An 11,246-nucleotide genomic window follows, 5' to 3' on the forward strand; every position below is an offset into this window, starting at 1 on the left:
GTAAATAACAGCTTGACATTTATGTAACGTTATAATGTACCTTTACTTAGGTAAACATAAATCAAATGAAAAAATATTAGTGTTATCACCAGCAAAATAAAATAACTAGTAAAGGAGACATCTTCTTCCTCTCCTCCCCCTTTCCCTTTCTTCTTTCTTAGTCTTCTCTTTTTACAAACACTTCCATCAGCAAAAAGATGATAATCCCTGAGGCTCAGAGGAGTATTTGTATTTTTCAATGAATTAAATAGGGCCTGTTCCTTATTTTTTTTTAAATTTTTTATATTAGCTTTATTTATTTATTGTATAGAGACAGCCAGAAATTGAGAGAGGAGGGTAAGATAGAGAGGGAGAGAGAAAGAGAGACAGACACCTGCAGCCCTGCTTCCCCACTCATGAAGGTTTCCCCCTGCAGGTGGGGATCCGAGGCTTGAAACTGGGTCCTTTCACACTGTAACATGTGCACTCAACCAGGTGCACCACCACCTGGCCCCTCTGTTCCCTGTTTTTAATTTGCTTGATGAAGACATCTATTGATTTTCACAAGTGTCGTAGTGCATGAGGCTCCAGGTTTGATATCTGGAATATTGATGGTCAGAGTGATGCTCTAGTTCTATCTCTCATTCTTACATTACCAAAGAAATCTTGAAAAAATGTTGAAAAACTCTTAAATGAAATAAATGAATCTTTTACAAAAATAAAAGGAGCATTGTCAAATATAGTCTGCACGCTATACAAGTAACAGGAATTAAGTCTTGTTTGAAATCACTGCACGAAAAGCAGATACCAATATTTCCTAACCACTTTACCATTCTCTCTGTCTTCACACCACTTAAATCCATCTATAATAGAAATAGGGAGCTGAGTGGTGGTGCAGTGGGTTAAGCACACATGGTGGAAAGCACACTGGACCAGCATCAGGTTCCTGGTTCGAGCCCCCAGCTCCCCGTCTACACGGTTGACCAAGTCTTCAAGTATCTGTCTTTCTCTTCCTCTCTGTGTCTTCTCCTCCTCTCTCCATTTCTCTCTGTCCTATCCAACAGTGATGACTTCAACAACAACAACACCAATAACTACAACAACAATGATGATAAACAACAAGGGCAACCAAAAGGGAAAAAATATAGAGATAAATTACTACATTCACTTGTGCTTTGACTGGACATCGTGACTTTGCACACATATATTTTAACTGACATTAAATCCAAAAATTTAATGACTGTTTTGATGGTTCTTCCTACAGTAATCTTTCTTTATGGCCTGGATGGGAACACACAATGTGACTGAACTGAAAGAATTTATCCTCCTGGGAATCACAGACCGCCCTGAGCTGCAGACTCCCTTCTTTGTGCTGTTCCTCATCATCTACATGATCTCACTGTTGGGAAACTTGGGTCTGATCATCCTCACCAACATAGACTCCAAGTTGCAGACACCCATGTATTTCTTCCTCAGACACCTGGCTTTTATTGATCTTGGTTATTCCACAGCGGTGGGGCCCAAAGCACTGGTGAATTTTATAGCTGATCAGAATAGAATCCCCTATAACTGGTGTGCTACACAGCTCACTCTCTTTATCTTTTTCATCATTAGCGAGCTGTTCATTTTGTCAGCGATGGCTTTTGACCGCTATGTGGCCATCTGCAACCCTCTGCTCTACCCAGTTATCATGTCCCACCGAGTGTGCTGGCTGCTGGTATCCATTCCTTATCTCTACAGTGCCATTATATCTCTGATAACCACTGTAAAGATTTTTACTTCCTCTTTCTGTGGCAATAATGTCATTATCCATTTCTACTGTGACAGTCTTCCCTTGTTAACCTTGGTGTGTTCAACGACACGGGGCACTGAGCTATTCATACTCATGGATTCGGTGTTTAATTTGGTTTCCTCTCTTCTGATCGTCCTTGTATCCTATGTTCTGATTCTTATCGCTGTCCTCAGGATGAACTCAGCAGAGGGCAGGCGCAAAGCTTTCTCCACCTGCGGATCACACCTGACGGCTGTCGTTATATTATATGGGACTCTATTCTTCATGTATGTGCAGCCCAGCTCCAGCCACTCCTTTGATGATGATAAAATGGCATCTGTATTTTACACACTGATAATACCCATGCTGAATCCCCTAATCTACAGTTTGAGAAATAAAGAAGTCAAAGGAGCCCTGCAAAGGATTTGGAAGACTCCATGCAAACTCCCCATATAAAGTTCAATGTAGGGTGCACACAGTATATTTGATTACATGGAAGTGTTTAATATGTGTGGTAAGTCTTTTTAAACAAGATAGTGGGTTATTTTGTAAATATCTGTATGTATCTATTTGGGACAGAATAAGAGAAACTGAGAGGGAAAACTGTTATAAACAGGGGGCTGGTGGTCCAGGAGGTGGTGCGGTGGATAAAGCAGTGGATTCTCAACCATGAGGTCCTGAGTTCAATCCCTGGCAGCACATGTAGCAGAGTGATGTCTGATTCTCTCTGTTCACCTGTCTTTTTCATGAGTAAGTAAATAAATCATTAAAAAAGAGGGGCACGGTTGGTAGTGTACCACCTTAAGAACACATAGTATGAAACACAAGGATGAGGGTTTGAGCCCCTGCTCCCCACTGGCAGGGGGGGTCTCTTCATAAGAGGTGAAGCAGATTTGCAGTTGTATTTCTCTCCCCCTCTCTATCTCCTCCTCTCTCAACTTCTCTCTGTTCTATCCAATAAAATGAAAAAATGGCCACCAGGAGCAGTGGATTTGCAGTGCTGCCACCGAGGCCCAGCTATAACCCCAGAGGAAAAAAATAAAATAAGTAAAATAATAACTTGTAACTTGAATGAGTGAAACTTTTGGACAGGAGCTAATTTAAATACTAAATGATAAATAAGTATCACTTCCTCCCTACATATATATAGTATTTGTCAAATTACAGGTTGGGAGATTGAAAAGATCACTAAGAAAATAAACTGAAATTCCACACACCTATAATGAGCTAATCTCAGGAGTGTGTGAAAACCACAAATATAATTGTTCTCAAAAATCAACAAAGCACTTGATTCTTGAGTTCCATAGAACTGATTATTACAATTTTAGACACAAGGTCTATGAAAAACCCTTTACAGAGAAAAGAATATCAAAGAAGTTATGTGATGTGAACACCATAAAAAAAAAACACTCAGAAATCAAAAAGGATGAGATCATACATCATTTGGGAGAAAAATGAATGAATCCAGAGGTGATTATGCTAAGCAAAATGAGGAAAGAAGTGAAAGGCAGTTAGCAGATGGATTCACTTGTATTTAAAATAGAAATGATTTGATCAACTAGCTTTTAAGACAGTGATCACCACACTTTACCTCAGGCTGTGTGAGAATTCTGTGGAGACTGGGATTTCAGTAGGGGGTGGAGGGTGTGTGTGGGGGGGAGACATAACCTTGGTGGAGGGCTGCTGCTATGTTTCATATTGGTTTGGTTTGTCCCTCTTCCCCCCAACTCTGAGAGAATTGGTTTGGCCCTTGCTAGTTTCGCACCCCTCTTTCTCCCCGCCCCCTATGCTAAGGATGTGCAGAGTCCCAGCAGCAGCCGGAGAGAAAGAATGATGGAGAAGCACATGGTGTGGTGATTTACCGGCTCGTGAATAAAGATTAAACTGCAGCTTCTCAGCTCAGCCGTGTGTCCCCGAGTCTCTGTCTCTGTCTACCGTCGCAATGCTAGCCCGGCCTGCTGGAGCCCCCGAACCTTAACAACAGAGGGCAAAGGAACTTACATCGTGCATGGATATGAAATCATGTCCTTGTAGTATTACAATGTTCTTATGAATGATAATCTTGTAAATCTTTCAATAATCTTGTGACCTTTTGTAACTGTGTCATCACTAATAAAAACACTAGAAATTTCTATATAAAAAGAGTTAAAATGCGGCAGGGGTAGATAGCATAATGGTTATGCAAATAGACTCTCATGCCTGAGGCTCCAAAGTCCCAGGTTCAATCACCTGCACCATCATAAGCCAGAGCTGAGTAGTGCTGTGCTAATAATAATAATAGTAATAATAATAATATGCATAAATATGTTAAAACCATTGATTAGAAATATTCAGGTTAAAAGTCTACTGAGATATCACTCCAGAATGGCTAAAATTCAACAGTTTAACATTGATTCGAACATTTAATTTGGAGAAACCAGAATTCATTTACTTTACATAAGAGAATGTATCATTGCCACAAAATTTTGGAAACGTATATGCTATTGGTACTATAGCTTAGAGTGCATTGTCTCTGTAATACAATAATCGGATTTCATTAATAAACAATTATGTCTACTGCAAGAGAAGCCGTAGCATGGTTGGAATAGGTGGATAAATGATAAATGTTAGGTGAACTAAAATTAAAAAAAAAAACTGGAATTTTCTCTACGACATTTTAAACAGACAAATTGAATACATGTGATTTTTCTTTACCATGACACTAAAAGCACATGTAGCAAACAATATTTAAGCAGATGTAGTATCTATTTATACAAAGAGAACAACTGAATTACATATGGAATGTTTACTTTCTCCATAGGGAAATCTAAAACACCCCAAATAGTTCATAGAGACCAGTGTCATCATTGCTTCTCATTCCCAGATGTTTTTGAATTAACCAAAACCTGGCATTCAAACTCCCAAGTGAGTGTCTCAGAGGGAAACAGCCCTCAGAAATCCTTCTGACTTCAGCCATTAGTAATCACCTGAGGTGAAAGAAACCAACCCTCCCTGCTGCATGAGTGGTCGACCATCGTGTCAGTTGTGGTTACTGCATATTAATCCTAGTAACTATTCTTGATGTCTGTCTTCCATTTAAACTACTGACACAAGTACAGCCCCTAATGAAAGATTCAGGACTCTCAGTTACATATAAAGAATCCCTTCATAGTTATTCTTTCTGGATTGATGTACAGTATCTTTTGTCACTCTTAAACAATTTGAGAGTAAGAAATGGACCTTGTTGCACTTACTACTTCACTATTATATATTGTTATTTTAGTTCCTTAAAAAAACATTTAAAATTTGTATTTAATGTATTTGTTTGGATAGAGGCAGAGAGATATCAGGAGGGGAGTGGAGAGATAGAGAGAGAGAGAGGCAGAGAGACACCTGCAGCCCTGCTTTACCACTCATGAAGCTTTCCCCTTGCATGTGGGGGATAGGGCTTGAACCTGGGTCCTTGTGCACTATAGCATGCTCACTCAACCGGGTGTGCCACCACCTGGACCTGATTTAGACACTTCTGAAGAGGAATAATCATTTCAAACTGTCTAATTAGAATATTGTCTAAACAACATATTGACAAGTCAAAAGTATTAAGGCAGAGCAGATTAATGCTCTGGTAAAACAAACAAAAAAGCTCAACCTTTTATAAATGGGTCTAATACATCTACCAAATTACAGAGATAAGATACCTGTACCCCCTACTACCATTATTTTACTTATTATTTTTTTGTATCATATTTATTTACTTATTGGATAGACACAGTCAGAAATCAAGAAGGAAGGAGGTGATAGAGAGGAAAAGAAACAGAGAGACACCTGCAGCACTACTTCACCACGTGCAAAGCTTCTCACCTGCAGTTGGGGACCAGGGCTTGAACCTGGGTCCTTACGCATTGTAACTTGTATGCTCAACCAGTTACACCCCCACCCCCACTACACACTACACACTACACACACACACACACACACACACACACACATTTTTTAAAGATAATGAGGCGAAAGTTTGTCAAGTATCTTAGTTTTTTTTTCCCCATGGGGAAAAAAATGACACAATTAGCACAATGAAGGAGTCATCTTGGAACTTATGTAATTTTACAATGCAACATTTATTCCATATAAAAAGTAAAATAAATAACCTGAAGAAATATGTCAGCTGGTAGACAGTATTACTTTTGGTTTGACCTCCAGAATTATACATACCACAGAGGTGATCTGGTGTCTCTCTCTTTATTGTGAAATTCTATATCATATAAGCTACAATAAATCGTTAAAATGAACATCAAAACCTTAAGACTATTAAGATTCACCACCAGCAAATTAAATAACATGTTAAGAAAGCAAGCCTTATGTTTACCCTTCTTTTAGAGGTATTTAACATGCCACACCTTAGCTACTTACTGTTCTCAGCTTGGGCAATTCTCTCTTTCATAAAACAGCTAAGTGAATACAGGTGAGCCTTCCTCTTGAAAGCTCTCTGCTCTCTGCTATAAATTTGCACATATGCAACTTGATAAGAACGGTATTTCAGAAGGTCAGAGAGATAGATCACCTGGTAGAACCCATACTTCACCATAGTCAAGGACCCAGGTTTAAGTTTCCCTTTGTACCTGGGAGCAACTTCCCAGGGAAAGCGTCATAAGTGGTAGGGTTGTACCGGGTGTCTATCTTTCACTTTCTCCCTCTCTTCCTCTCCACCTCTCAGCCTGTATCTAAATTTTAAAAAATGCCAAAGGGAGTGTTGGAATCATACAGGTACAAAGTGTCAGCAAGAACCCTGGAAGCAGAATAAATACTGGTAATATTTTTTTATAGCCATCCTAACAAGTGTAAGTTGATATTTTATTGTGGTTTTGATTTGTATTTCTCTATTGATTAATGGCATTACAGGTCTTTTATTTGTCTTTTTGCATGTTTTCTTTGGAGGCTAAACCCTTAGTATTCTTTTTTAACTTATTTATTCCCTTTTGTTGTCCTTGTTTTATTGTTGTTGTTGTTAATGTCATTGTTGTTGTTGTTAATGTCATTGTTGTTGGATAGGACAAAGAGCAATAGAGAGAGGAGGGGAAGACAGAGAAGGGAGAGAAAGATAGACACCTACAGACCTGCTTCACTGCTTGTGAAATGACTCCCCTTCAGGTGGGGAGCCCGGGCTCCAACAGGGATCCTTACACCAGCCCTTGCTTAGCACCACGTGTGCTTAACCTGCTGAGTTACCGCCTGACTCCCCTTAGTATGAGTTTTAATCTAAATAATTTGGGGGGGGTGGGTGGGTGGAGCAATGATTCGCCTCCTGGTAGAATATACCTTGTGCATGAAACTAGGTTTAAGTCTTTAGTCCCCCGTCTGCATAAGCTTCATAATTGGTGGAACAGTGTTGCAAGTCTCTCCTTTCTTTCTTTTTTTTTTTTTTTCCTTTCTGCCTCCAGGGTTATCACTTGGGCCTGGGCTCAGTGCCTTCATTAGGAATTCACTGCTCCTGGAGGCCTTTTTTTCCACCTTTCTTTGTTGTTGTTGTTATTATTGTTGTTGTTGTTGGATAGGACAGAGAGAAATGGAGAGAGGAGGAAAAGACAGGGAGAGAGAAAGATAGACACCTGCAGACCGGCTTCACCACTTGTGAATTGACTCCCTTGCAGGTGGGGACCTGGAGGCTTGAACCAGGATCCTTATGCCGGTCCTTGTGCTTCCTGCTACCTGCCCTTAACCCACTGCACTACTGCCCGACTCCCCCCTCCCTTTTTTTTTTAATAGAACAGTGAAACTTGAGAGGTACAGAGGAGATAGACACCTGCAGTACTGCTTACAGCAAGAGCAGTTCTCTTCCTCCATCAAACCCCAATGGAGGGGACAAAGGGCTTGAACCCACGTTTTTGTGTGTGGCGACATGTGCCCAATGAAGTGAGCCATCACCCAGTCCCTCAGTGATTCTTTCACACCCTTATTCCTTAGAGTTTATATGAGAGATTTATCAGTGGTATAATCAAGAATATTTAGAAGACCAAGACCACTTTACCTCTAAGAAGTGGTTGTTTCTTGGTTGTAAGTTAGTAAAGGGAAACATCCCAAGGAACGTTGTGGCAGCCATCTTGTGACTCTGGGAAAAGATAGGATGTATAATATTTTCTACAACCCCTCCACTGAATGTGTCCTCAAAATGCTGAGGACAGTGATAAAATAAGACTTTAGTACAATTATCATGGAGAAAATTAAATGAATACCTACACAGGTCGACAGTGCTGTTTCTGGAATGCACCTGGCTGAACAAGACAACGCTGTCAAAAGGACATTAGCACAATAAAAATGCACATGAGGGAGTCGGGTGGTAGCACAGAGGGTTACGCGCATGTGGTGCAAAGCGCAAGGACCAGCGTGAGGATCCCGGTTCAAGCCCCTGGCTCCCCAACTGTATGGAAGTTTCTTCACAGGTGGTGAAGCAGGTCTGTAGGTGTTTGTCTTTCTCTCCCCCTCTCTGTCTTCCCTTCCTCTCTCCATTTCTCTCTGTTCTATCCAACAACAATAACATCAACAACAACTACAACAATAAAAACAAACGCAACAAAAAGGAAATAAATTTTAAAAAATGCACATGACTAAAATAGATGTCAAGGGTCCAGGTGGTGGCACACCTGGTTGTACATATTATCATGTACAAGGATCCAGGTTTGAGCCCCTGGACCCCACCTGCATGGGAAAAGCTTTGCTAATGGTTAAGTAGGTCTGCAGATGTCTCTCTTTTCTATCTCCCCCTTCCCTCTCTATTTCTGATAGTCTTTATCCAGTAAATAAATACGATAAAAAAGAAAAATTAAAAAAACAGGTGTTAGACAAGTCATATACTTACATCAAAATATTTGACTACACGGAGTGAAAATAATAGAAAAGACTAGTGAGTTGCATATTAAATATTCACTTCCTCAATGGGAATCTCACTGGCAAGTTAGATAATATAAAAAGACCCATGACATCATTCCTCATTCTCAGATACTTTGGGAATAACCAAAAAAAAAAAAAAAAATGCCTTCAAGCTCCCAGAGGATTTTCTCAAATGGGAATGACACTCATAAATTCTCCTGACTACAGTTAGCAGTCATTACACGAGAAGAAGAGACCACTCTTTATTTTAGGTAAGAAGATCACTTTATCTATTGTGGTGTTACACTACAATAGTCTATTAGCGATTCTATCCAGACTCCAATCTTCGGAGCTCCAGTGGCACAATCGGTTATACAGACTTATACAGACTCCAGTCTTCAACTGAAATTATAGATGAGACTCAGTAGACATCATATGTAATCTCTTACTATACCTGCCCTCTAGAGTAACAAATTATATGTTTTGTCACCATCATTACACTCTGTAAGAATAGCAAAAGATTCATGTTTACATTTGAGATTACGTCTCTGTACATATTGAAATTTTTGAACACCTCTGTGGGAGGAAGTAGGCATTTTTGGATATGTCATTTTAAATATCCCCAAGTCGAGTTTTAATGGTCATTTATAGTTAACCATGCCAAGAATCTTACCTCAGTAGTAATATTCAGTTACTAGTATGACACTTTCATTATCGCTGGGACTGATAACAGTTTCATGTACTCCAGAAATCTGTACTTATTTTACTAAAGTTTCAAAGACAGGTGACTTAAGTGGGAGTTCCCCAGGCAGAGAGGAAGTTTCTGAGGCAAGAACATAGGTTTATACCATTTATTTAGTAAATGATTTGAAGAAGCAGAAATGAATTTCCAGAGAATCCAGGATCAAGACTTGAGAAAGTTAACAAATGGGAATAGTAAATAGAGGAAGTGTGTGGTACTAAGTAGAGTGTACATGTCACCATGCCCAAGCCCCTGGCCCCCACTTGCAGGGGGGAGGCTTCACAGGTGGTGAAGCAGTGTTGCTGGTGTCTCTCTTTATCTGTCTCTCTACCTCTCCTTTTTGTATCAGTTCTTCTCTGTCTCTATATAATAAATGCATCAAGGAATAAGTATTTTTAAAAGAAGAAATATTAGATAACTACTATCAGGCTTTATGCTGATATGTATATGCATATATATATAAATATATGATTATATAGAGACAGAGAAATTTAAATTGGAGATGTAGGTAAAGAGAGACAGACACATGGTCGCCTGCAGCACTGTCTCATCACTTGTGAAACTTCTTCCCTGTAGGTGGGGACTGGGGGTTAGAACCTGTGCCTCTGAGTGTGGTGATAGATTTGTTCAGCTGACTGTGCCATCACCTGACCTCTAATGTAATAAATTTCCAGAGAAGGCTAGGAAAACTTGAGCTGACAATAAATGGGGTAGGTGGATGTGATTGCTACAGTGATACTGTAACTTGATGGAAAAGTCAAAATATCATGTCTTTCACCATAGTAATAATCACAGTGATACTGTCTTTCAGCACAGATATTTGAAAAACAAATATTTTCACATGAGTAGTGAAGCTGAAGGATTGGAATCATCTACTAATTGTTTTTAAGTGAGGTAAAGTGAGTTTGAAATAAGTACAATTTAAGAGACAAACCTAACATGTTTTAAATGGTATGCGATGTGACTTCGGTAAGAAATATTCAGCAGGGAGTCAGGCAGTAGTGCAGCGGGTTAAGCGCACGTGGCGCAAAGCGCAAGGACCGGCATAACGATCCCTGTTCGAGCCCCAGGCTCCCCACCTGCAGGGTTGGTCACTTCACAGGCGGTGAAGCAGGTCTGCAGGTGTCTGTCTTTCTTTCCCCCTGTCTTCCCCTCCTCTCTCCATTTCTCTCTGTCCTATCCAACAACGGCATCAGTAACAACAACAATAATAACCACAACAACAATAAAAAAGCAAGGGCAACAAAAGGGAAAATAAGTAAATAAATTTAAAAAATATTTTTAAAAAAAGAAAGAAAGATTCGGCCATGAAACTTGCCACTTATTAACTTATCGGAATTCATTTATCTAGGACTTAACAGACAGATTGTGCATAAACTGCAAAGCTTGTATCCCCCCCCTCTTCCAGCATTATAGCTGGGGCTCCGTGCAGGCACTATGAATCCGCTGCTTCTGGTGGCCATTTTTCCCATTTTATTGGATAGGATGATGGAGAAACTGAGAGAGGAGCGGGAGATAGGGAGAAAGATAGACACATGCAGACCTGCTTCACTGCCTGTGAACCCTCCCCCCGACTCCTCGCAGATGGGAAGGGGGTTCAACCCCCGATTCTATTTTTTTTAACTTTTTAAAATTTTTTTATTTTTTAATATTCATTTATTTATTCCTTTCTGTTCTTGTTTTACTGTTGTAGTTATTATTGTTACTCTCCATTTCTCTCTGTCCTATCAAACCCCGGTTCTTGACCGGCTCTTTATGCTCCCCGCTTTGTGCGCTTAACCCAGTGTGCTACTACCAGGAACCAGGCTTGTCTTTTCTCAAGCTTCCTGATGATTATTGCTGAGGGATTTCTGCAGTCATAGCAAGAACTACTAGAATTGTTCTCGATAGAAATTCTCGTTGTTAGTAGGA

General features: G+C 39.9%; 1 protein-coding gene across 2 annotated transcripts; it reads left to right on the forward strand.

The window, feature by feature from the left end:
* The first annotated feature begins 1,255 nt into the window (after positions 1–1,255).
* LOC103110354 (olfactory receptor 8K3-like) lies at positions 1,256–7,437 on the forward strand. 2 transcript variants are annotated; one of them, XM_060177431.1, is made up of 2 exons: positions 1,256–2,175; positions 7,134–7,437. In XM_060177431.1, exons 1-2 carry the CDS (start codon positions 1,256–1,258, stop codon positions 7,279–7,281), a joined length of 1,068 nt encoding a protein of 355 aa, XP_060033414.1. In that variant the 3' UTR covers positions 7,282–7,437. The 2 variants fall into 2 exon arrangements, with proteins under 2 accessions (XP_060033414.1, XP_007519591.2); XM_007519529.2 differs by lacking the exon at positions 7,134–7,437 and having other exon boundaries at positions 1,256–2,206.
* The last annotated feature ends 3,809 nt before the right edge of the window (positions 7,438–11,246 follow it).

Source organism: Erinaceus europaeus, chromosome 17 (assembly GCF_950295315.1).
Source record: "Erinaceus europaeus chromosome 17, mEriEur2.1, whole genome shotgun sequence".
NCBI lineage: Eukaryota > Metazoa > Chordata > Mammalia > Eulipotyphla > Erinaceidae > Erinaceus > Erinaceus europaeus.